Source organism: Oryza glaberrima, chromosome 1 (assembly GCF_000147395.1).
Source record: "Oryza glaberrima chromosome 1, OglaRS2, whole genome shotgun sequence".
Classification (NCBI taxonomy): Eukaryota; Viridiplantae; Streptophyta; class Magnoliopsida; order Poales; family Poaceae; genus Oryza; species Oryza glaberrima.
In genome coordinates, this window is record NC_068326.1 from 32,737,601 (window position 1) to 32,764,440 (window position 26,840).

Sequence of the window (26,840 nt, forward strand, 5' to 3'; positions counted from 1 at the left end):
TGCCGTCGCGCTCGACGCCACGCGCTCAAGGTTGTTGATCTCGGATAATGATCGATCCTCGTTGGCAATTTGAGTACGCTGCTCTGTTTTTAGTACGACTGAAAAAAAAAAGAAAGTAGTAGTAGAAAGTAGAAACGTACGTATTGCAGCAGCACTGCACGCAGAGTACCATCATGTTTAGCTCGATCAAAGGTAAAAAGCTTCTGCAGAACAAAGCGTGCTGTGCTCCTAGCGCTTCCTTGCTTTTGGATGGCTTCTGCAAATACGACTGCACTAGCACAGCTTTGCTAGTACTACGTGCCAAGCTGAAAACTAAAATCACGAGGCAATCTAGCAAAGCGGTGAATCCTGTTTGTAACATTTTACCGCGAGACTGGCAGGTCTGTGCCTTTGTAAAGGTAGCCCCGTGCATACGGAGGAGCCCCCAGTGTTGGGGGTACGAAACCGGTCACACGCGCGGGCGACATGTAGTAGGAGGTTTTTTTTACCTTTGAGCTCCATGGCCGCGATGCCCCCCCCCCCCCCCCCCCCCCCGGCGCCCCCGCGTAGTGTCTGTGTGTGTGTGGGTGGGTGGGTGGGTTGGGGGGGGGGGGGGGGGGTGAAGCCGCGTGCCGGGCGCCCGGCGTGCGCGCCGCATGTGAAACCCCGTCGTCTCGTCTGATCGTCTGAAGCGAAATCTACCACTGTGGCACACGGCGCGGGGTCACGTTTTGACAGATGCGGATGCGAGAGATTACAGCGGCCACGCAGAACAATTCACGGTTTTCTCAAGCAGATTTGCAGGAGAAGATCCAGGCGGCCAGTCGCGCGGGGGGCAGGTACCGTGAATCCGTGATCATTCGTACTTGCGTTGGTTCTCGGCTCTCGCTTGCTTGCCGTTGTATCCACTGCTCCGTTGACAACTACGGCCAGCTCGTAGTACTAGCTCCGTCGCCGTCCACCGGCCGCTCTCGCGCATGCATTCAATGTACGTACACGCACGCACGCACACCCGCTCGTGCCGCGATCGCTCGTAACTACCAGAGGGAGATATGGCGTATTTATTCGGCTTTATCACGTACCGCGTCGACGTCAGGGAGCTTCGGCTTCGCTGTTGCATCATTATCACTCGGTCGAGCTAAGCTGCGTGCTCTGCTGTGCCTGTATGGCTGTAGCAGCAGCGTCGCATCGCACTCAACCTCATTGTCTCTTTTGCTTATCGAAAGTTCATCTTTTCCGTTGCTAATGGCTCTCGACAGAACTGTGCCTCTAACTGCAGTCGGTCGCAGCAAATTAAATGGCGCGTCCTTTTCGTGGGCCGATGATCACGGTCGCTGAACTGGATAGGCCAACTCCTGACGGTACCATCGCATCCAATAATCCTGAGCTTTCCCACTTGACCACGATACGTTTCCAGTTTATGGACGCGAAATTAAAGAACATGCATAATGTATTTTGTGGTTAAAAGTCAAAACTCGAAATCGGCCTCGCGGAAACAAATGAAATGCTGGGCCTGTAAAGCCTGAACTCACCATGGTTTTTTTTTTTTTTTGAAACGTGACCATGACCATGAACTTAATCAACCCATACGAGTAGTAATCAAAGAGCAAATAGGTCTTTAAAAATGCGCAGACTTGGACTGATCGGAGCTTTGCTACTGAGCCCCTTGTGAAACTCGTAGTCAAGCTGTAAGAGGGACTTCGACAAGAGAGAGAGAGAGAGAGAGAGAGAACAAGTATATTTTGCTTTCCTCATCTTTTCTCTATGATCGAATTGTATCATCGGGTATAACATCTATCTCAACTTTTAAAACGGGTGCAAGTATAAAACTTCGATTATTGTTTGGGAATCGGTTTTTACCAAAGTGACGAGTTAACCATGGTTAAATTTGCTGAGTCAACATGGACTATGTATGCAGCATGACGACGTTCACTAGAAGACGAGGTTCTTATTCCCCTTTGCTATCGACTTCGCTAGGTGGAGCGCGAAAGTCGTCATGATGTAGAACCATACATAGCCCATTCTGACTCAGGAAGTCTGACCGTGGTTAACGTGTCATGTTAGCCAAACCTAATCCTGAACCATCGAACTAGTCTATTTGCTCCGGTTTTAAAAGTTGGTGTAGACGTTATACCTGGTTTTGTACTTAGAGATGTGATTCAATAATGAGCCTACGAGGGACATAAAATAGACTTATTAAAAAAAGGAATACCTTGTTCATTGCAGTTCGGGCCTTCCACGATGCACAAGTTGGGCTGACACCCAGTTGCAAATGGATCTGAAATAGAATAAGTTCACTTCATGACCCTCAAAGTGACCCGAATCTAATCCATGACCCTAAACTGTAAAACCGGATATCTTCACCCCCCCAAACTATTGAATCCGATGCAATTTGACTCCCTTGGTGGTTTTGGAGGGCGGTTTCACTGACGTGGCACTGTTGTGGCGGTGTTGACCTAGTTTGTGTGCTGATGTGGCGCTGAGGTGGCATTTCAATTAAAAACATATATGTGGGACCCATTTGTCATTCGGAAAAAGTACGAATTACCCCCCTGAACTATCGCGGTCGTCCGAATTACCCCCCTAAACTACAAAACCAGATATTCTTCACCCTCAACTATGCAAACCGGACAAATTACCCCCCTCAACCCAATCCGCGGTGGTTTTGGTCTACATGGCGTACACGTGGCAATCCAGTCAGCATTTTATTGTGGGGCCCATCTGTCATATATATACTTTATCTATCTCATGTTTCTCTCCCCCTATCTCTCGCGCTGTAGGGCTCAGGGCGGTCGGCGCGCACGGCGCCGCGCGGGGGCGGGTGGTGGGAGGCGGCGGCGGGTCGACGAGCTCGGTCGGCTCCGGTGGTAGTCGGCGCGGACGGCGGCTCCCGTGGCCGGAGCTGGGTCGGCGCGCCTCGCCGCCTGCCTCTCTGCCACGGCCCCGCCTCGCCGCCGCCTCCGGCCACCGTCGCATCTCCGCCACGGCCGCCAAACTAGCTTCCAACCAACTAAGTTAGAGAGATCGAAGCATGGAGAACGCAGCTTAGAACCTCGTAAGCAACGTTGGTCAGTTGCTGACCGAGGAATACCGGCAGCTCAACGGCGTCGGTAGCGAGGTCGCCGAGCTGGCCACCATGAACACCCTCCACCGCATGCAATCCGAGGCCGACGATGGCACCGTGGACCACTTCGTCCTGGAGTGGATGAAGCAGCTCCGCGAGCTCGCCTACGACTTGGAGGACTGCATCGACCAATACCGCTCGTCCAGCTACAGCATATGAAGAAGAAGGCCCACTCCAGCCCCCTCCTCCTTCTCCGCATGGCGGCAACGCCGTGTACAGCTCGTAGAGACCACCTACGTTTGCTGCTCCCCGGTCTTCTTCTCCAGGTGCAAGAGCGTCGTCATCTTCACGGGAACTAACAAAAGGAAAGGAATTCGCTAGTGTTAGTATCAGACCACGATCGAGAAAATAACCAAATCTCACAAAAAAGAAATGCATGCCGAACTTAACACCACCTGCTCGCCACGCTCTTCCCGCGCCGCTGCCTCGCCGTCGCCATCAGCGAGCGCCACGCCGTTCCCAGTCGCCGCCTCCCCGGTGATGGCGGCGTTCGCGTCGCCCACGCAGTTGCTCCACCATGCCAACAATGGCGGCACCGCCGCCAGGCACCAGCAGGTGGTTAGCATCGGGGACGTGGTGGACGTCCTGGTTGAGCGTCTCAAGGCGCGGGACCGCCCGCCCCCGCGCATCGCCGTCCGACGCCCACCGCCCGCTCCCACGCGACGTCGTCCACCGTCTGCCGCTCGTCCCTCTGTGCAGCAGGCAACCGGTATGCTGTGACGGGCGCGACGCTGAGGCAGGAGGCTGCCGGGACAGAAGGTGGGCGCGGAGGAAATGGCGAACGGCGGTCGCGGGAACGGCCTCCTCCTCTGCCGCCGCTGTCTCCCTCTTCCGCCTCTCTTGCTCCTCCTCCCCGTCCTCTTCCCGACGCCGCTCCAGCTCCCGACGCGCGCCTCCGTCCGCCGTCCCCTGTCCTCCCCCCGACGCTTCCGGCCATGGCTCGCCTCTCCGCCATGGCCACCGGCGCCCGTCTCTCCCCCATCCCCTCCACCTCCCCGCGCGCCGCGTGCGCGCCGACCGCTAGCCTGCCCCCGCGTCACTGCCCATCGCCCTTCCCCGCGCCGCGCCATGCATGCCGGCCGCCGGCGTGCGCGGCGCTGCCGCTGACCGATGAAGAGAGAGAGAGAAAGAGAGAGATAGAGGAAGAGAGAAAGTGGAGTCTGACATGTGGGTCCCACCATTAAAAAAACTAAAATGCTGACTGGACTGCCACGTGTACGCCACGTAGACCAAAACCACCGCGGATTGGGTCGAGGGGGGTAATTCGTCCGGTTTACATAGTTGGGGGTGAAGAATGTCCGGTTTTGTGGTTTAGGGGGGTAATTCGGACGGCCGCGATAGTTCAGGGGGGTATTTCGTACTTTTTCCTTGTCATTCACACACACAAGATTGTGGGGCCCACTGACATGTGGGCCCCACCTGTCATCTCTTCCCTTTCTTCTTCCTCCCGGACCTCCCCTCCTCTCTTCACTCTTTCTGTTCTCCCTCTCCACTTCGGTCGTCTGCAGGGAGCGAGCGGCGGTGGGCGGGGTCTGAAGCGACGCGGCCGGCGGGAGCTAGCTGGAGCGGCGACGGTGATAGGTTGGAGCTGGCAGCGGGGGAGGGAGGCGTGGGCCGGATTGGTGGCGGTCGGCGAGAGCTGAAGCGGCGGCGGACTAGAGCTGACGCGAGAGAGGACGGCAGCGCCGACACCGACGAGATCGAGCGGGGGGACGGTGGTCTACGGGCCAGCTACGGCTTCGGATCCATCCGCATCGCTGGGATTAGAGCTCCTCGTCGCCATCCTCCACCACCTCCCCGCATCAATCCTCGCATCGCGCGGGACGTCGACGGCGGCAGCGGGCGCGGGACGTCGACGGCGGAGGCATTGAGTGGGTCGAGCAACGGCTCCGGCGACGTGCGGGCGAGCGCGAGTGCGGGAGGAGGCACCGGCGGCGACAACACGAGCTCGGCGGCTTCGCTTCTCCCCTCTCCATTCCGGCCCTCACGCGCCGCCGCCGCCTCTCGTGTAACCCACCACCTTCGTTCCTCCCTCACCTGCTCTCCTCTCATCTCCTCTCTCCACTTGGCGAGGCCGATGGCGAGGCTACCGCCGCCGCTGCTCTGGCCCCGCCCGCCGCCGCTCCAGCTCCAGCCGCTCGTGCTCCCCGTGGCCAGCCGAAGGGGGGAGAAGAGAAAGAGAGAAAGAGAGAAGGGAGGAAGAAGAAAGGGAGAGAGAGGGGATGACATGTGGGGCCCACATGTCAGTGGGCCCCACAATTTTTTATTTTGTGTGTGAATGACTAATGGATCCCACGTATATTTTTTATTTCTAATGCTACCTAAGCGCCACATCAACGCCGCGTGGAAAGAAGACCGAGTCAATACTGCCACGTAGGTGCCACGTCAGCGAAACCGTTCTCCAAAACCACCCAGGGAGTCAAATTACACCGGTTTTAAGAGTTTGGGGTAAATATATCCGGTTTTGTGGTTTAGGATTATGGATTAGATTTTGATCACTTTTGAGAGTCACGAAGTGAACTTATTCCATCTGAAATCTGATACGGCCCGTATATTCTGGCCATGAGGTGACGGGAAGCCCACGTCGATCAAGCCACCAGCCCACCACTGCCACTGCCACTGCCACCGGTCACACTCGTCAGGCACTCAGGCTGGACTCTGGAGGGACCCCAAATTAAGGACCCAACCCAACCAACACGGCCACGCGGAACCGACAGGGTCGGTGGCCTCGGTACACCACTACACCCGCGTGAAAACCTCGAAACGCGAGGCGCCCAGAGGGACTGGAGTTGCAGGCGACCGAAACCGCGACCGATCCGCGCCCACCACCCAGGGCCAGGGAGGCATGGGCCCACATGCCAGCCACTGCCACCGGCCGCCTTCCGAGCCGCTTCCCTCCCCCCCCCCCCCCCCCCCCCGCGCGCCTCCTCTCCTCTCTCCTCCGTGCGGTATTGGCAGTTGCGCACTAGCGCTATAGAATTTCAGAGAAGGGAGAAAAATAGAATTGTTCGGAGACCGAACCCGCGGCCTCAGATCTGAGACAAGCCACCGGGCTCCCTCTCCCTCCTCGCGCGCGCGGGGCCTTCGCGAACCTCCTGGAAGCTTCCGGAGGCGGAGGCGGCGGCTGCTCCGGGGAGATGGGGGTGTTCGACCGGCTGCCGCCGATGGACCACCTGCGGTCCGAGAAGATGTGCTTCGTGCAGCTCATCATCCCCGCCGAGAGCGCGCGCCTCGCCGTCACCTACCTCGGCGAGCTCGGGCTCCTCCAGTTCAAGGACGTGAGTCTCTCTCTCTCTATCTCTCGCTCTCGGCGCCAGTCGCTGCCCGCATCAGAGGCCCCTCTCTCCGTCCCGGATCTGTGTGATCTAGCCTCGTGAATCGTGATCTCTACCGCGCTCGCTTATGCGCGTCGTGCTATCCGCTCATGTTGGATCTGGTTTTTGGCGGTGCTCAGATCGGAGGACTAGTTTTTTTTGCCTGGTGTCACTGGATCGCGACGGCTCGCGTGTTTCTGTCGTCTGAGCTGGTTTGGGCTGCTACGTTGATTGGATAGTGGGTGGCGGGGTTGTTTTAGATCAGAGGGAATGAATGCGGTGTTCATATAAATGCATTAGGTTAGGGAGCGAATCAAACAATGTGCTATTGCGCGAGATTATCCTATGATAAGAGCAAGGACAATAGTGCGCTATAAGCTAACTATAAGCTTATGTGGAAGAGAGAGAGAGAGAGAGAGAGAAATGAGAAGTGTTGGCTCTCGTGCAAGAGCTAGCAACACAAAAAATAGAGTCTATACATGTTAGTTTAGTATGAGCTAATAGCCAATAGTTAGCTATACTATTAAACTTGCTCTAAGCATGAGTTGGAGCGGTGATGGTTTAAATACATTTATGTGCTTAGCTGATCCTAGCAGGTCTCATTGTTTTGCGGTCTATGCATGAATCTTTGCCTTGTAATTTGTACCATTTTATGCCAAACATATTATTTGCTATGGGGTATCATTCGTGGACAGTTACATGCCTTGCTATTCAGCAAGATTTATTTGATGAATCAGTTAATGGAATAGACACCGTATTTTTGTGAGTTGGGTCTTAAAGTACACCAGTACCTGTATGTTTAGAAAAAGCTTATGAACTCTTAGTTTGATTGCAAAAACGGGGTTGCGTACTCTGTTCACTTTATCCCATAGATGCCGCTGAAATCTTGGGACAATATGAAAGAAAATCATGAGAGGGAGACTAAATGTTGACCGTCATCGTTATAGTTGTGTACTACAGAACTTTGTGAGCATGGCATCATCCTAGCAGAGAACTTAGAGAATGCTTACATAGTTACGTTTGAACTTGTTCTTTTTTATTGGTTGTGCTTCCTGCTATAATGGTTTAATTGAGATTTGCAAAAAAAAGGCCCAATTGCTTATCTCTCTCTTTTTAACTTTATTCCTCTTTATATGCAGTTGAATGAGGATAAGAGTCCTTTTCAGCGTATATTTGTCAATCAGGTATTCCAACCTTTTATCTTCGATCTATCTTTTTTTGTGAATCACATCATTTTGCATGAACCTTGTTTTATTCCACTATGCTGATTTCTACCTGGATACTATTGTTCTGTGGCGCCCATTATTTTTTACTTCACTTGGCCTGCTCGTTTCCAAGATATTTGTTTGAATATCATGTCCATGTGGTACTCATATACTCCTGAAAATTTAAGGTGGATTTTGTGTGTGCAGAAATATTACGATGATTATAAAATCAAGAGAACATAACTGAAAATGAGCATGCCATTTTTGTTTACCTAAAATGCCTAGGGAATTAATGAATTATAGAGAAAATGATTAGTGAGCATTCAAAGTATACATCGGGGAAAATAAGGTAAAGCATCAATAAATTTGCATGCAAGCTCTATATTTTAATAGAACTCAGAGAAAACAGTATGCCTTATATTTTGATGAGGGAGTACCACCATTGTTTACTTGGGACTAGTGAATGGACAAGTCAGGCGGTTACCTTGTTTAGCTTTAGGAAGCATGCAGCGGGGATTATCATGTTGAGAAATATTTTGGAGGAACTTACTTCTTATGTCAGACTATATTCATCGATACCTTGAATCGTGATCCAATCAAGTTACTACCTCTGTTTTTTTAATATATGACACTGTTAACTTTTTGACACACGTTTGACCATTCGTCTTATTCAAAATTTTTATGCAAATGTAATTTTTTTAAGTCATGCTTATAGAACATTTGACGATAAATCAAGAGACAATAAAATCAATAATAAATAAATATATATTTTAAATAAAATGAATGGTCAAATGTATCTTAAAAAGTAAACGGTGTCATATATTAAAAAAAAGGAGGGATTATTTCATAATATATATAACTGGTTCCTTGCTTTTATTTATTTATGTTCCACCAGAATATAATAGATTGATGCTGTAATTGTGATATTTTTTCTGTCAACTGTCACTTCTGTGCATGCGCAGATGCACATTGACACCTGTGTTTCCCGCCTGACACAGAGAATTTTCTGCTGAATAACTTTTACGTAGTTTGATGTTGTTAAGTATGGTTCAATTCTCCTACAGGTAAAGCGATGCTCTGAAATGTCACGCAAACTAAGATTTTTCAATGATCAGATCAACAAGGCAGGTGTAAAGTCCTCTGTTCGACCTGCAATGCAACCAGATATAGATTTGGAGGAGCTAGAGGTGCATTACTCATGTCTTTATTACCGTTCAATTCTGTTATTTCTGAAGCTAATAGCTATTTTGAAGGAAAAAATGAATAATTTGTTAAGGACTTGCCTTTTTCCTTTCAGGCAAAATTGCGCGAGCATGAGAATGATCTGCTTGAGATGAATACAAATAGTGAGAAACTACTACAAACATACAATGAGCTTCTTGAATTCAAGATGGTCTTGTCAAAGGTTGTATCTCAATTCTTTGAAAACATAGAATTAATTCTTCCAGTTATTCTTTGACTGTTAAGATGGAACTAAAAAAATCAGCACCAGTACATGACACCTTTTGATGATAGGCATATGGAACTTTCTTTATAAAAAACATAGAATTTGACAAGAGCATGCTGCTTGTAACTGATGAGTAGTCACTTTATTTGGTTTAAATTGTGAACAGTAACCCTGCTCAGCAATCACAAGTTTTTATTGTAGCTGCTATCTGTGCCAGTCTAGTAATATCGATTGTGCTCAACTTCCTCCTTTGTTTGCTTCCTCCCATATTTTCCTCAAATAACTTCTTGCAGGCAGGTGGTATTCTTGCTTCTTCTCACAATCATGCTGCTCCAGCTGAGCGGGAGCTAGATGAACACATATATGACAAGGAAATGGATGATGGAAATGCCTATTTACTTGAACAGGTCTTATATTTAATTTTCGTACTTAAACACTTGACCTTATTTGATTGAAAATTGTAACACAAAAAAAAATGCTCACAGGGTGTACATCTAGGGGCTTCGGAGAATTCTGGAGTGAAGTTTGTTAGTGGGATTATTTTAAAGTCCAAGGCAATGGCTTTTGAGAGGATGCTATTCCGAGCTACAAGGGGGAATATGTTTTTCAATCAGGCGCCTGCAGGGGAACCTGTTACTGATCCCATTTCTGGTGAAGAGGTCTGATTGTCATGGTTTGCTCTTGGTGATTCTCGTGTTAAATGAAATCTATTGTTCATCTCCAATTATATGCTTATTGTTTTTTTGTCCTTGAAAGCTGGATTTATGAACAAAATTAATGCTTATTGCAGTACTGAAATCCAACCTTGCATGTGACAATTTCATCCAATACCTTGAAGCCTTAAAGTTTCTCAATAGTTTCAACATTCAATTTTACTTTGCCAGGTAGAGAAAACTGTTTTCGTAGTTTTCTTTTCTGGGGATCAGGCTAAAGCAAAAATATTAAAGATTTGCGGTTCATTTGGAGCAAGTTGCTACCCTGTTCCCGAGGAGATGGTTAAGCAGAGACAGATTTTTCGCGAGGTACTTTAATTTGCATATTTGGCACACAAATTCACTGCTTGATTTGACCGTGCTTGTTAGAATTTTATTGGAAGAAGCTTGAGTGTTATACTTATCTGACTTATTGTTCTCGTTATTTTGTGTCATAATGTTAATATGTTATCTGCTGAGATATTATGTAGTAGTAACGGTTTATGAAAATGTGTCAGGTATCTGGACGCCTTGCTGATCTGGAAGCCACTTTGGATGCTGGAATCCAGCACAGAAACAAAGCACTAGAGTCAGTAGGTTCACAATTACGGAGGTGGACAATCATGGTAATGAAGTAATATAAAATTTTCATTTTCTATTTGTGCGTTGTAATCCCTAAAATCTCTTATTTATGTCTGTTCTGATACATGGATTTCTGAACCATAACCCCCTTTTGTGTTAGGTGAAAAAAGAGAAAGCTGTATATGATACATTGAACATGCTGAATTTTGATGTCACGAAGAAATGCCTTGTTGGGGAAGGATGGTGTCCTATATTTGCTAAATCACAGGTCAGAAATATTACATTCATTTGAAGGTCTATTCATTGTGCTCATTCTGTTTAGGATACTTTTAAGGATATATATCTTATCTCTACTTTGTACTTCAGATCAAGGATGTTTTGCAGCGTGCAACGCTTCACAGTAATTCACAAGTTGGAATAATATTTCATGAGATGGACACTATTGATTCACCGCCTACATATTTCCAAACCGATAAGTTCACTAACGCTTTCCAGGAGATAGTTGACGCATATGGGTATGCACTTTGTTGCAAGTGTCAACTTGAATAAATGAAATTCATATGCTTTCTGTTTTTATGATTCATGCTTTCTGTTTTTATGATTCATGAACTGAGTATTCGTGGGTATATGTTTTTCAAATGTTAAATTTCTTGAGCAAAGCAGTTGTTAAATCATGTGTACTACTAGCTACTTGATCCAGGTTTCAGCTATCTGACACAAATATTTTGCTGCTATATTTTGAAGTTCTTCACTTTTGGGTTTGATTTTGAGGTTGGTGAGCAAGAGCTAAAATATTAGTTTTAGGGACAGAGGTAGTAATTAATAATGTTGACTTCTTTAGTGTGCACATTTTGCTAGCTCTGTTTGCCTTTGTAACTAGACAACCTGACCATAAAAAACAGATTGATTCATTAAACATTGGAAGGTTGTCTGATACTTTGACATACTTGCTTTCTGATGTGATCTATTTTTAATCCTTAGGCCCTACTTTTTAATGATATTTTAGTCATGCAACTTTGGTAGTGTGCTAATCATGAACTTCTTGCAGTATTGCTCGATATGAGGAAGCTAATCCAGCTGTCTATTCTGTCATCACATTCCCATTTCTTTTTGCTGTGATGTTTGGAGATTGGGGTCATGGTATATGTCTATTGTTAGGAGCATGTGTTCTTATACTTCGTGAGAAGAAACTTTCCTCTCAGGTATTTTTTTTGGCTAAATTTGAACCGTTCATTCCTGTTTTGGTATAATATTACATACAAATCTGGAAGTGTGAAGTTTAGGTAGCTGATTGATCGTGATCTTATTTCCGCTAGTTTGAATTGCACAGTTATAATTTAGTTATCTCTACCATTCCCAGTGCGCTGTGTTGGCTTTCTTTTCCTATTATTGCTCCCTTCTATGCTATGCTAACCACTTGGTAGGTTTTTAATAACTGAGTTGTGAAGTGAAGTGAAGGAGTAGACCATATTCTTTCATGATTACCACCTTGGCATCAATGAGTTGATAAATTTTTTTGTTATCATTCGTAAGACAATATTAAACTGTTATGGGTAAATTCCAAATAGACTCCCATATATAATGGAGAAATTTTAATGACCCCAAGGATTATTATCAATTCCTTTCTGTGGACATCAATCTAATTTCTGGCAGAGGTATTTTATGGTGCATGGATATCTATGTACCATGTGCTAGGGATCCAAAACAATTGCAAATTTTTGGAATCACATTATGTGGTTTTTATCATTATATTAATGCTCAATGGCATGATAAATCAAATCAAGTAGTCCAGAACAGCCCTTAAGCTAGTACATCTAATACTAATAAAATACACAGTGAACATGAATTTTGAGCATAGCAATTTTGCTATGTCCTCAATTTATTGGTAAAAAATAGTTATATTTCTTGCTGGAATTCGTCCAATCCTTCTTGGACATGTGTTGAAGCTTTGCCAGAGGAGTGACTTTACCCATGCACCTGAAAATTTGTGGATAAACCATTCAGTTATGTTATATTTACTTGAGTGTCCAGAAAATCCCTCTTATAATGTAGAAGGAATCCACTGTAATATCTCCAACCAATGCTTATAGTTTTGTTGCTGCCAGAAACTGCCTGGATTTGACTCCACATCTGGTTTATAAATTTTGTTGATGTGAATATTTCCTTCTAGATCTGCTAACACTTGAAAGGTGTTGTTTGCTTTTAAGTTTTAATAACTCTGCAATTTATCCATTTTTGTATATTGCCTGCACTAACATTCAGCATGCTCCATTACTTCAGAAGCTTGGTAGCTTTATGGAGATGGCATTTGGTGGGCGTTATGTTATCCTTCTGATGGCATTGTTCTCAATATACTGTGGGCTTATATACAATGAGTTTTTCTCAGTTCCATTTCATATATTCGGGAAATCAGCGTATGAATGTCGAGAGAAAACCTGCAGGTACTAATAATTATTTGGATTTGCTTTTAGTCTGCTGCAAATTATTTGAATTTTACAAACCTAGTTCATTATGCTTCTAGTCTGCTGCAACAGATAGTACTTTGCTAGCTCATCAGTTCGTACAACCTACATCTCTAGGCCTTTAGGGTAAGGATAAGGAGTAACATTTTGTTTCCTTACTGCTGAGAATACCTATTGCTGAGTATGTATAATGTAGTAATGTACACAGAAAATACACTTATGTACTGAAAGCGTATACATGATTATCTTTCGAACCAGAAAAGCTATACGCAGCATGCAATTAAACACACATGCAGCTGGACATTTTTGATGCTTGGACCTCTCTATCTTAAAGTGATGTTTCTATAGCTCTGATCACGACTCATAAGAAATGGTTTCCTTCTACACATTATCTGGTACAGGTCATGATCATTATGTGCTGTCATTGTGTTATTCCTGTAATAAGCAAATCTTGTTATTCGGATGGCCTAATCAGCCAAAGAAAAAGCCAAATTTTGAATTTTCAAGCTTAATTTTGAGATTGATTTTGAGATATTTTCAACGTAGTTTCTTTTTCAACATTGGCTTTTAAGTCACCAAGAACACATTTATAAAATTTTTACCTACAAATTCATTTTTATTTCCTAATAAGCCGTTTTGGCTTATTAGGAAATAAGCCAAACGATGGGGACCAAACTTGCATGGTGCCCAAGAGTTGCAACAGTTTTTAAATAAATATATATCATATATTCAAATTTTAAAATTCTAAAAACGATTTTCTTCAAATGTAATTATGTAAAACTAAATAAAATCATATCAACTGGGCATCTACATATACACTTGTTTAAATAGATTCACCCTGAAAAGCAACGTAGTGTGTCTTGTTTGAAGTCTAGATTATACCCATTTCATTTACATTTTTGGAAGGGCGGGTATTTAAAGAAGTATATTGAGTTAATATTACATCAGATGGGTAAAGTAGGTCAACGAAGCACTCTACCATTGCAATACAGCTTATTGTCAGATGAGAGATGACCAGCTGTATCAAAGATTTGTCCCTGAAGATCTAATATTCTGACCTGTGTGATTCAGTGATGCACATACTGCTGGGCTCATTAAAGTCCGTGATCCCTATCCTTTTGGAGTGGACCCAAGTTGGCGTGGAAGTCGATCTGAGCTACCCTTTCTAAACTCCTTGAAGATGAAGATGTCTATACTAATGGGTGTAACCCAGATGAACTTGGGGATTGTATTGAGTTATTTTGATGCAAAGTTTCATGGAAATGCTCTTGACATAAGGTGCTGTATTTTGTTTGCATAGTTTTCTTCTTTTGCTGCAAGCTAATTGAAGGGGAGGATAAGGGCGATCTTTTTAACTGTGTGAGTTCCTCAGGTATCAATTCATACCACAGATGATCTTTCTGAACAGCCTCTTTGGCTACTTAGCACTCCTAATTCTCATCAAGTGGTGCACGGGCTCTCAAGCTGACCTATATCATGTGATGATATATATGTTCCTTGATCCTTCTGGCAATCTTGGAGAAAATCAACTATTTTGGGGCCAGAAGGAACTTCAGGTTTGTATAACCTTTTATTAACAAGAAAAAGGCTTCACTACCTCATTTTCCTGCCAGCTAACAATTATTACTCTCCGTTCAGATACTTTTGTTGCTTATGGCTATTGTAGCTGTTCCGTGGATGCTCTTCCCAAAGCCTTTTATCTTGAAGAAACTTCACAAGGAGGTAGATTTTTCATGAAAATTCTTATAGTTGATCAACAAAGCATTTCCCTTTTGAGATGGGCATTGATTTGTTTTCATGTTCTAGTACTGCATGCATAACTTGACAACCACAGAAACCACTGCCATTACATACTCTGCAAGTACTTGTGCACATTGTTAGTCTTTTTATGCAATGGGCTAATGGTTAGAGTTATGGCTTAGGGTTGTAGGGTTGCGTCTTCTCCTGATTGAAGTATATCCACTGGAGTGAATAGATGAGCTGCCTAATCCAAAACATTATTTATTTAGCAGAAATATTGGATTAATACTCCTTCCGTTTTTTAATAGATGACGCTGTTGACTTTAGACATACATTTGACCATTCGACTTAATCAAAAAATTTGTGCAAATATACAAAATTATAAGTCATGCTTAAAGAACCTTTAGTGATAAATCAAGTCATAACAAAATAAATGATAATTATTATTATTATTTTTTTTTGCAATAGAATGGTCAATATCTCAAAAGGTCAATTGTGTCATCTATTAAAAAACGGAGGTAGTAATATAAATGTGTTGCCTGGTTGATAAAATTGCAATGTGATACATAACTACTTTCTGAAAAGGTAGACCTTAGGTTTCTAGATAATTTTCCCCTCCTAGATGCTTATGATGTTCTCCTTAAAGAGAAAAAGGAGGCTATATTGTGCACATGCTCTGGGATATACCGCGTTCAACAATTAAGCATGTGATCCATGGCTTAGAGTGTTTTATTTCCTTGGCTCCATGCAAAATCTTGTAGTAGAGTATTTGAACCCCATAAAAAAATTGGTGGGTGGATCTACCATGATCAGGGTTTTAGAAACTGCAACAACAGTCAAAACTGGATCCCGTCTTTCCAGAGAGCAACCGGTCCAGGACAAAATTAGATTGGTTGCTGGTTGATGGAATGAATGCTTCCTCCTTGGTTCTGTCCATGAGGCAGCGCCAGGATTTGAGCTTTGCGATGCTAGTCATCTGAATGGATGTTGAATTTGAGTGGCTGATTCTGGTTGAGGTGCTTTACGTAGCAGCTTAAGAAATAGTTCTTGTTGCATAGTTGTATGTACTGACAAATGATCTAGAAAACAATGTTCAGATTATACACCATACACAAAAAGTTGGAAAAGGTTCCTTGAGATCTGTAATTGTTCTTTAATGAAAATGGAGCTGAGGTTAAAAATCTTTTGGGTGATCTTGATTAAGCAATAAACTTTAGGTCATGGTTATGCTATCTAGTGAATTGCTTTTCTAATATACCTGGCTGCAGAGGTTTCAAGGTCACACCTATCGCTTTCTTGGGACCTCAGAAATGGATCCAGATTCTGAACCAGACTCAGCCCGGTCACGTCATGATGACTTCAACTTTAGTGAAGTTTTTGTGCATCAAATGATACATTCCATTGAATTTGTACTTGGCGCTGTCTCCAATACTGCATCGTATCTTCGGCTTTGGGCATTAAGGTTTGCTTTTTATTTTGTTATATTGCATACTTTCATATCTGTAGGTGCTCTTCATAAATTTCATGTCTTTCTTTCGTCTTATATTCAGTTTGGCGCATTCTGAGCTATCAACAGTCTTCTATGAGAAACTGCTGGTACTTGCTTGGGGGTAAGTATTGGTTTGGTCTTTCAGATTTCAACCAACTTCACTTTTAATTTGTATAGCAATGTTTTTTTATTCTTACGAGTGTCTTGGAATGCATCTTTTCGTCTAATCATGGATACCTCATGAATATATGGTATCTAAAGACTCAAAAGTGGATAGTTGCTTACTTGGGGTATTTATCATATTGTTCACAGGTATGACAATCTTGTTGTGAAGTTAGTGGGGCTTGTAATTTTTTCTTTTGCTACTGCCTTTATATTGCTGGGGATGGAATCATTGAGCGCCTTCCTTCACGCACTTCGTCTACACTGGGTTGAGTTTATGAACAAGTTCTACCATGGGGATGGCTATAAATTCAGACCCTTTTCATTCGCTCTGCTAGCTGATGACGAAGACTGATGCATACAAAATTCAGCAGATAAAGAGATTAATCTTGTTTCTTGCCATTTTTGGAGCACGTGAGTGGAATTCTTTCGACCAAGATGGGTTTCCCCAATACACAGCATTTTGTCAGACCGCCGGGCTTCTTCCGAACGCATGTGTGCAGTCCTGGTTGAGATTGCCAGCGTGGTGGGAGGAGATTTTGTAAGTTCACGGCAATACTGTAGAGGGCAGGTTTCTCGTACAGTTCCTCCAGTGGAGAAGCAGATTATAGATGCTAACAACAAAGATAGAAATGTAGATTTGCTATGTCTACTTTTAGCACTTATACTTTGTCCAAGTGACTGTCCCAGTATCCCTTACCACTTGAAAATGGAAGTTGCAGTCGTTTTTTTTAATCATTACGTGATTAGGTTGTAACGAAGGGTGACAATTATTGAACTACAATGTTTGTCAATTCAAATAAGAAAAGCTAAAGCATATATGGTTTCCCAAGATGTTACAAATATTGATGAACAATATTTATCAATCAATATATAATTTCGTTATCTCAACTAATTGATAATACTATAAGCTCACGGGAATTCGCCACTGTCATCGCTTGATTGTCTTGGGGCTTCCTGGAAGAGAGAATCTACTTTTGCCATTGATTTAGTCCAATTCAACAATTTGCTGTTTGTATTGTCCCTTATATAATATAACGCCGAGTTATCAATTGTTTTGCAATATGTTATTTTGTCAGTTTTTTTTTCCCAAAATACACATCAGGTTAACAGTTGATTTGTCCCATCAGAAGTTTAAAAACTATGTTCTTTATATAGCCTCTTTAAAAAATATGAAATTTTGTGTATACTTTTCAAGATTTTTTTGCATTTATCCGTTATATACTATATAGAATACATTTTTGCGTTATTGTTTTTAATTTAAAACATCTTTTATATCATACACAAATATTTTTGTGTCATTATCTTTTGTGTGAGTAAATTCTCTCATACGCAAAAATTAACTTTTTTTTTTAAAAAAATGACAATAAAAAAATTAAAACTTATATACATGCTTCATGGTTGTGTAAGAAGGCTAAAAGTCACTTTTTTTTAAAAAAATAATGGGATAAATTAATTGATAATCTTGTTATCTATAAGAGTATTTTGGGTATGTTTTTAAAAAATATACGGTCTAATGATATATTGAGAATGATGATAATTCGGTAAATTATAGAAATAGATAATACTAGAAAGCGTTTGCGCCGTTGGCGCACTATCCATATAGCGTGTATAGTGAATTTAATATTGTTTATTTGTAAAAGAGTTATATCTTAAGAAAAATCTTTTAGCGGTTTTTAAATTTTATCCGAGAAAAACATTATGTTTGTAAACATTTAAATTACATAGCAGATAAAGCAAAACAAAGGGCGATATTAATTTATGTTGGCTGATGGTCGATTTGATTGTTATTAATAAAATCAAGCTAAAAAAATGGAGTAAACAAATTGCTTGGGACTTTCATAAATTAGAGATTTATATAATAACCCTAACAATTGACATGCTTTTTTAATTGGTCATACTTTATGGGAAAATGGAAATTATTTTGTTCCTTTCCTCCTTCCCATATTTTTTCTATTTCAGCCTATATAACCTTTTCATTCTATTTATTTCTTTTACTTTTAGAGTATTAAATCCATTATTTTGATGGTTGAAAATGTTATCATTTGTATATCTATCATTTTCTCGTTTTCTCTTCCAATATATGCTTATCTGCTTATTACTTAGCAAAAATCGTCATGATCGCAAGAGGGCCACGTGGCGCACATGCTAAGAGCCACATGTGGGTTGGCGCTGGGGGGGGGGGGGGGGGGCGCCTCCATATGTATTTTATATACTTACATAGTTCATTCCCATTAACTTAATCTCATCCCACAATGTGTCACATCACCTCAAATTATATGGCCATTAGATCAACAATCGATGATTAAGATTCACTGATTTCCATTCTAACTACCGATGTGCAATGAAGAACACACTACACAAGAGTCTCTTTGTATGCCAAGCCATTCCATCCAGTTAAAATGATGCTAATCTTTTATGGTAAGTAATAGCCCATTTAGATGATAGAAAATTATATAGCTCTATCATCTCTTAGATCATTCGCAGTACAAAACCCTTCTATAAGGAGCCTCAAAGTGTCTTGTATGATGAGGTAACATGTTTGAAAATTGTTTATCCCACAATACAAAGTTCATGTCAGCTGTCATGTTTCTTAATTCAATCCTAACATTTTCTTTCTAATTTAAAACGTAGTCAATATTTTATACTGAGCATCCTAAAATCTCCCCTCCCTATCCTTTCCCAAATCCATGCTTACCTATTTCTAGAAAATAGGTGCGTCGGTTAGCGCACTAACTTACCGCTATGACATATTACTTATTTAACATAATTAATGTTATTCATGTTTAGAGTTCCAAATGTAGTACTTTAGAATGCTTTTTTCAAAAAAAAAAATTCAACCCTTTTCTCTTCCATTAAACAGAGTAATTGACACCTATTAACAATTGGTATGACTATACGGTTAGAGGACTGAAAACTAAGTTTTTTTTTCAAGTCTCTCTATGAGAAATTTCTTGTGCTAATCTACCCATGTGACCTACTCACATCTCTGGTCTTATATATGATATTCCGTCATCTTAAAATATAACGATCATCGGTTGATTAGCTAATCATAGGTACAATTGTGAGAGCAATATTGTTAACAATTAGAGTAATATAATTATACTTCAACATTTCAAGATATGATTCGTGAATGGGCAATTTACTTGTTTAAGCTTCTCTGTATGCCTTTACCAAGTACTTTGAAAGATGTGTCTTTTGAATTAGTAGGATTTACAAAATTTGTCAAATTATTAGAAAATTTCGAAATTTATGTATTGAATATTATTTTAGGTAAATGACTCCTATGGTCAACTCAATATACAGAGACATAAAAGTTTACTCTTTACTCTTTGTACATGAGATCGGTTTTGGAAAGTTGAAACTTTCAAGGTCCTGGACATCAATATGTGAGTACTAATATAGGGGCGTCCTTAAAAATATTTAGTACTTAGTGAAGTATAGAATAAAAATAATGTTAGGGGTGAAAATGAAAAATTCCTAGAGTATGATGCCACGTGCAGTGCAGGTGGCCTTTGGGAGCAGTGACCTGCTGCTCCATCCTTCATTATCCATCTCTGCCTTTCCCCTTCAATCTATCAGTTCACTTTGTCTTTTCTGCGTGAGGGAGGCAGCGGAGATGGCCAGCTCTGCATGCATGTCGGAGGCAGCAGAGGTGGCGGTGAACCGGCGATCAACAACAGCGGGTTAGTAGGAGTAGCTGAAGGCCCGACACCCTCGCCTATCCCGTCGTGCTCACCGCCGGCCAGCCTGCCATCACCAACTCGGTTGTCGTCTCTGCCAACAGCGCCGTCTATCCCATCTATCTCCCCGGCGCCCCGCTTCTACCTTCTCCCGGCGACGCCTTGATCTGGGCGACTAGGTAAGATCATGTGAGGTCACGGTGGTGGCGGAAGCGGCGAGCCGGCGAGGAGGTTGTCGAGGAGGCGATGTGAGCGATCTATCTGTCGCAGAGGCGGTTGAGGCTGGCGACGAGAAGGATGGTGTCGAGCCGAGCTGTTCCCCATGGATATGGCGATGGCGTGGACCCCCGCTGCCCCTACTCCGCGCTCCGAGGCGGCGCTGGCCGGTGAGCTCCGGGGCCAACGCACGACAAGGCACCATGCGGGCCGGCAAGCTCTGGGTCAGTGCAGCGGATTAAGGCTGGGCGGGGCCTTCTTCCGGTGGTACATCGAGCTCGAGGTCATCGTCCCGGCATGGAGATCAGGTGAGGGGAATATACAATCTGTTGTTTTCGCTGGATTTTTCTCGCTCTTTTTTTTTTGCTTTTTTTTTTCTAGGAGTTTTTCCTCTGCTCCCGACTGTTCTAGATGAGGTCGTGCATTTTTTTTAAAAAAAAAACTCTTGTGCAATTTATATTTACGTCTGTTGGATATATTTTTCACCATTGATTTGTCATTGGACGGTTGCGGGAGTGTACGAATACGTGGCATGCTTCTCCAGCCGATAATACGAACGGAGCACAGCGCATGTGCCACGTGGCCCAATGAGAGGTCCGGGATTGGACCCAGAAATCGTATATAAAGATTAATAGCAAATTATTAAGATGATACCAGATTTTTTTTAGCTTATACGATGGGTGAAGAAAAAAAAGGACAAAGATAGTATACCATGTATACTTCTTATGTTAAACATGATTCTAGAAAAGTATTTATATGGTGAAAACAGCAATGGGAATCTAGAAAGTGAGACATGGTTGTTAATACTCAAATTTAGCATCTACGTAAAAATAGGAAAAATATGAATGAATTTTGAAAGGATTGGTTTGTTGTGCGATGTCGTCTGATCGTTGCCATAGGGCTGGTCAAACCGATGGTGTGGGACTGGTCTGACCAGCGGCATTTGGCCGGTCAGACCGTTTGAGTCCGACCCCGACTCTAATTTATTGGTTCTAGGGTATTCTTTCTCGAGCTGAGATTTTTCGAGTCCTAATTGGTTTCTATACCTAGTAGGATTTGGAGAGTCCTATGGAAGGTAAGACCAATTGTCTTTATAAGAGCTATGGTTGGTTCCATTAAGACAAACAATTTACTACAACACAATTGGCTAATTGAATCATTCTTTCAATATCGTATCTACTTTTTGCCTAATTTCGTCTATGTTCGTCGTCACGCTGTAAGCCGTCCGTCTTCACCGCAAGAGTGCGGGTCCTCTTTGTAGATATGTCATGAAAACCTTCCATTCCGCTCATGAGACGAGTGTTTATCCTTTTTGTCTAAATTAGCTCCACTAGTCGGTTTTAATCTTCTAAACACATATTGACCAGGAGGTTTCTTCTAGAGGTGATTAGTGACTCCATATCATCGTAAAGCTTTAGGTTGATACCGATCATGTTGGCGGCATGACCAAAAACTATGCCAACAATGGTAACCACTAAGTAGCCATGGGGATAAGGCCTTTTGATTGCCCATGCGCCTGTGCGGCACGGAATGATAGTTATTGAAATATAATGCTTATCAATTAAAAACACAGTAATATGCCCGTGCTAACGCTACGGGGTGACACTTGATAACTCAAATTAAAAAAGATATAACGTCATAGTGACATTTGATATTTTAAAGGCATTACATTTCCCCATAGAAGGGGTGGGATTAAGGTTCAAGCAAAAAATTACATAAAGAGTTAAGCCAGTGATAATCACGTGGTACCGCACGTGTTTCTTCTGGTATGCTATACAAAATCAAATGACAGTAGTCAGTAGGATTCGAATTTGTAATTTCTTCTTCTAAACAATGAATGTTAAAAATCATAGTATTTATGTAAGATGACAATGTTATACATGCCCATTCGGAGATGAACAAGCAACATAAATTCTTACAGAGTACTAAATGATTTTATTTACACACTATCGCTCATGCCATGTAAAAAGCCAACAGGATGGTAAGATCACCCAAATCCACATCGCATACTTCACAAGATCGAACACATATCACATACACTTTTTTTAATGATGGTTATGTAGCCATTAGGAATGAGGCCAAAATAATTTAGAGAAAGTTTTGTGCGACTTATCAGGGCTAAGCTAAAAAGAAAGATAACCTGAAATGGGCAAACAGTAAATCAAGGCCAAACTATACTTAGGAAAATGAATCATTTAGTTTTTTTCGAGAAAATACATACTCAGGGAAATAAATCATTTATAAATAAGAGGGACAGAATCAATTTATAAATAAATCATTTCTTAAAGATGTTCAAAACATCATGTTGCTAGTTGGTGAATTATGATAGTAACATGCCCGTGCTAACGGTATTATGGCATTATTTGTTAATGCAAAACAAACAGTCAAAAGATGATCTATGTTTTGACAATTAAACATATAATGGGATGTATATATGATTCAAACAAAAAGGAAACAGTGATTATGAACATTCCAAAGTGGTTCGTCCAGTGAACAGGCAAAGGATCCCATTCCACCCTAACATGTGAACTATAAAGCTAACATATGCAAGAGGATGAGTAGTATATACCTCAAGAATGAACCACTAACCACTCCTAGTGGGAGGACATGCGTTTTTTCCTTCAATCTGAGGAGAACATGTCAAGCACATGAAACCAAGCAGAAGGTCATGACAGATTGCAGTAAACCATGTTAGAGGCCATAGATTAGATTGGATCATGCTAATGCTATGCAGTTCATGGTGCAATCAAATTACAGTTGATTTGAATATGCAGTTGGTAGCAAAAAAATTATTAGACAGGAAAACATGAATTTATGATAAAAAAATGGACCATGTTAACTCTGCTCAATCTAGGATAGAAACTGAATTGATCTTCACTCCTAATAGACCATACAACTCTCTCATTAAAAAGTATATAGATCTAGGGCATAAAAATTCTGCAATTTGATCATCCAACACAAATTCCTGATGCATGAATAAAGGAAATCCAATCATCGAACCTTCAAGGATACCATAACTCTGACTAAATAACGTATTTGCTAATATTTGGCAATGGACCAACGGACCTCAGAAAACTACAATACATGATTTGCAATTGATTCTTTAAGAGAAATTTCAGGGATTGCAAAAGGATCAGATGCATATTTATGATCCATATGGCTATGGAAAATATCTTGATTGTTTTGGAGATTAGCAGTACCAGACATCGATAAGTTGAATACAAACGTCAATGATTAACTGGGCTTTTTATTCTTATGCTCCTACAGATGTCGTGGCTGCCCTGTTGCTCATTATTGCCATAAACCAGAGTATCCAAGTGTGATTAGCGGAGGAAAAGAAACAGCTTCCATCTATCCAAGCGGTGCCGCACCTCGCCACCTCTATCTATCTATCTCTCTCTCTCTCTTGATAGGATGGTTTAGTGGTTTAGTGTGGTGACTTGCAAGATAATGCAAAGTTATACTTAAGTGCTTTTGTGTAGTGATTAAGTGTAAACTTTGTATGCTACAAGATAACAAAAAAGGTATGTGTACTTGTGTACTAATCAACCTTTACATAAATACTGTGACATGAAAGATCTATGACGTGCAGAATATATAGGCCACTATATACCAAAAACCTTATTTCAGAGTTTAGACTTTAGTGGCCGATTCTTCCATGGATCCGGCATGCACAAATAAATCAAGAATGAGTCAGGAGCTGAATGCATACATCCAGTAGGCCAACAAAATACATCTAACTAATCATATAATCCTAAAGGCAAGCAAACTACATCCAGCACAACAGAATTAATGCATACACCTAGCAGCACCAGGCCATCAAGATCTATATCTTGCAAATTTTATACTTACTATGGTTACATGTTCTTCTGAATTAGAGAAATTTCAGGGTGTGATGTAAACATATATACCAATTGCAAAGCGAAAATTTCGAACCGGAAAAGATGACTAATTTAAATGAGACACACACACACCTGAAACACTGATCTGATGTTGAGGAGGCCGGATGCTGGCAGTAATATTTGGAAGTTAAATTCAACTGCAGTATATGAACGTCAGCACATCTACTGTCAGAAAATTAGTTGATTCAACCTGTAACTGTTGACATATAGATTTAGTTTATTAGCATCTAATAAGTATCGAATGTGACTTGACAGAAATGTGATTACATCGGATGCAGAAGATTTATTATACGATCGGTGCAAGAAGATAAGTGCTGAATGATTAAGAGACCAAATTTCCCCGGACAGAAAAATAAATTACTTTCATTGATATGGAATGAAAAGAAAATAAGAAAAGGTCTGAAAATATAAATTTTGCACTGAAAAATTGAAGTGAATTTGACAAACAGATTTCCAGTCCACTGGTAAACAGATTTTTGTCCCTATACTTACCTAATTGACAATATATAAGATTAGTAATCCAACTCATGTTTGCTATACGTGCACATGCACCATTTACACACACCGACAAAACCAGATCGATTTGTAAGATATCGAAACTAATTTATTGGATGAAATAGGATGGTTTCCTTCAGGATACAGCCCCAATACTTTTGAGTATTTCACCATTTAGTAATATCATAGAATCCAACCTGCTGATTGCAGGTATACTATACTCCATCGTTTTGTGTCGACCTACTATATCTATCCTATAGCTGGCTAATGAGAATTAATTAAGTTTCAGAAGGAGGTGTCAAATTAAAAGCGATCGAAATGATAAGCTGTCTTAATTTGCACTGGGATGCTTGTGTGCGACACAAACGCGTCTCTGCAGGCCATAGATTATGAGTTTATGACAGTACAAATGTACAATTACCGTCAGACTGCCTTTAAAAACAAATTAGCCATACAGCCATACGGGGAGAGATGTCTAAGCATGGTTTCCTCACTTAACTTTACTTAAATCACACAATAGAAGAATTGACTCAGTGGGCGAACCCATATGTTTACTATCAACACAGCACCGACATCTCTTCCTAGTTCCTCCTACTTTTTTATTCCTTGACCACATATGACTCAGTTGGCTATATGTATATAATTACATTCCAGCCGTATAAGCTAGGTTAATGGTTCCTTAGCATGCTTGCAAAACATATAATTCAGTTAGTTATTTGACAATGTTCATAGAGTAAATAGATATGAAAATAAAGCTCCAGATTTACCAGGGACCACACGATCTGGCAGCTTGGCTCCAACACAAACTAAACCCATACATAAATGGCTGAAATAAAGAACAATTGGTTATTTCATTGCACAGAAGGAAATGAAGTACGGATGCTTTTTCTGCATAATCCTTTGTAAATATAACTCCATCAAATTGACTACCATGTTCTTAACATCAAGCTTTATTTTCAGCCTCCATCGTTGAGTCGACCTCTCATCTCATGCAGAGCCTGCTAAACATTTTTAGATTTACATTAAACAACAAAACATCCAAGTCAAATTTGGCACACAAATATTAATTTGTTTGAGGATTTAGGAACAGAGGAATAGACGATACATCACCTTAACATGCCCCGTTGAGAACCTCGTTGCTGCTGCGGCGACTTGGCGCTTAAAGGAGATAGGGTTGGAAGGGAGGGGCATGGTGGGAGGAACTAAGAAACCGAGGTGACGGATTAAGGAGGAAGACGCCGCACGTCTACCGCTGCTCTATCTCCTGGCCGCGGTCCGGGTGGCGACGCAAGGGCGAGGCGGCGCGATGGGGTCCGAACGGCGACCTGAACGCGGGCAACGGCGGCCAGGGTTTAGGGGGATCGAAGTCAAGGCGGCGTTTGGCGAAGGGCGGAGAGCAAAGGGCGGCGGGCGGCGCGGGATGGGGCCATGGGGGTGCGAGGGCGGCGGTTGGCGATCCCTCCGGAGGGCGAAGGAAAAGGGAAAGGAAACCGAGCGCTGGCGATTTGGCGGAGGGCGAAGGAAAGTGGAAAGGAAACCCAGCGGTGATCCCGCGTGTGCGATTTTCCGCCTAGTGACCCCGCGTACTACGTAGTTGATTCTGATGCGTTGGATTTCACAGAAGATGATATCGACCATTAAGTGATGAATGAAAGAATGAAAGATGAGTGAAATTATTTGTTGAATTATAGGGTAGACTAAGGAATTTATTATTTATCAACATGTTACAAATGTTGAAGTACAATTTATCAGTTCAAATACAACTTTTTTCTTTGTTCTATCGACAAATTGAAAACATATGCAAGTTCACGAGAATGTGCCACTGTCCTTCCCCAAGAATAACGAGACACTAGCAAAAGGTAATTGCCCATAGGAGTGTCACTGTAGGATCAAATCACAACAACTAAGCCAACCAGAAGGAGGGGTGAATAGTTGGTATACCCAAAAACCGAAAACTTTTAGCGGAAATAAAAGTTACCCTCGAATTCGACGAAGATCGGTCTGACCGAAGTTGTCCTGCCGGTCTGACAGCGCCTGTCCCTGTCGGTCTGACCGGTGTAGATCGATCGGTCTGACTGCTGAGATCAGCTGCCGCTTGCTGCCGCCGCCGCCGGTCTGACCGCCCGTATGCCGCCGGTCTGACCGCCGGTATATCGCCGGTTAGACCGCCGAAACCCGGTGAAACACAAATTGAAGAACTCTTAAAGTGGATGACGACTTTATTGATTCTCTTTGTGTTTATAAAGGGCACAAACATCACTCCTTACAAAAAATTTCGACTAAACTCGAAACCCTAACTCAAAACTCAACTCTATTGCTCTCAAAAGCGATACCGGGAAGCCTCACGC

At 42.4% G+C, this 26,840-nt stretch overlaps 1 protein-coding gene, 1 long non-coding RNA gene and 1 pseudogene across 3 annotated transcripts; 1 reads left to right on the top strand and 2 right to left on the bottom strand.

Annotated features, from left to right (window-relative positions):
• Window positions 1-3,336: 3,336 nt before the first annotated feature.
• On the bottom strand, window positions 3,337-4,150 carry LOC127771577 (uncharacterized; annotated as a pseudogene).
• A 1,918-nt stretch (window positions 4,151-6,068) lies between these two features.
• LOC127772546 (V-type proton ATPase subunit a1) lies at window positions 6,069-17,038 on the top strand. Its single transcript, XM_052298484.1, has 18 exons — window positions 6,069-6,381; window positions 7,557-7,601; window positions 8,687-8,809; window positions 8,920-9,027; window positions 9,363-9,476; window positions 9,555-9,728; window positions 9,954-10,091; window positions 10,280-10,387; window positions 10,504-10,611; window positions 10,710-10,858; window positions 11,392-11,545; window positions 12,624-12,784; window positions 13,877-14,083; window positions 14,178-14,361; window positions 14,444-14,527; window positions 15,814-16,007; window positions 16,096-16,155; window positions 16,347-17,038. Exons 1-18 carry the CDS (start codon window positions 6,241-6,243, stop codon window positions 16,549-16,551), a joined length of 2,457 nt encoding a protein of 818 aa, XP_052154444.1. The 5' UTR covers window positions 6,069-6,240; the 3' UTR covers window positions 16,552-17,038.
• A 3,481-nt stretch (window positions 17,039-20,519) lies between these two features.
• LOC127758888 (uncharacterized) lies at window positions 20,520-26,148 on the bottom strand. 2 transcript variants are annotated; one of them, XR_008014223.1, is made up of 6 exons: window positions 25,603-26,148; window positions 25,423-25,490; window positions 25,260-25,318; window positions 24,070-24,193; window positions 22,665-22,721; window positions 20,520-21,866 (listed from the first exon to the last, which is right to left on the bottom strand). It is a non-coding gene; the product is annotated as an uncharacterized LOC127758888 (long non-coding RNA). The 2 variants fall into 2 exon arrangements; XR_008014217.1 differs by having other exon boundaries at window positions 20,524-24,193; window positions 25,603-26,145.
• Between the last annotated feature and the right edge of the window lie 692 nt (window positions 26,149-26,840).

Coding starts and splice junctions, on each gene's coding strand:
- LOC127772546 (XM_052298484.1), top strand. CDS start 6,241: ATGGGGGTGTTCGACCGGCTGCCGCCGATGGACCACCTGCGGTCCGAG. Junction 6,382..7,556: donor GGCTCCTCCAGTTCAAGGAC/GTGAGTCTCTCT, acceptor CTTTATATGCAG/TTGAATGAGGATAAGAGTCC. Junction 14,528..15,813: donor TGAAGAAACTTCACAAGGAG/GTAGATTTTTCA, acceptor ACCTGGCTGCAG/AGGTTTCAAGGTCACACCTA.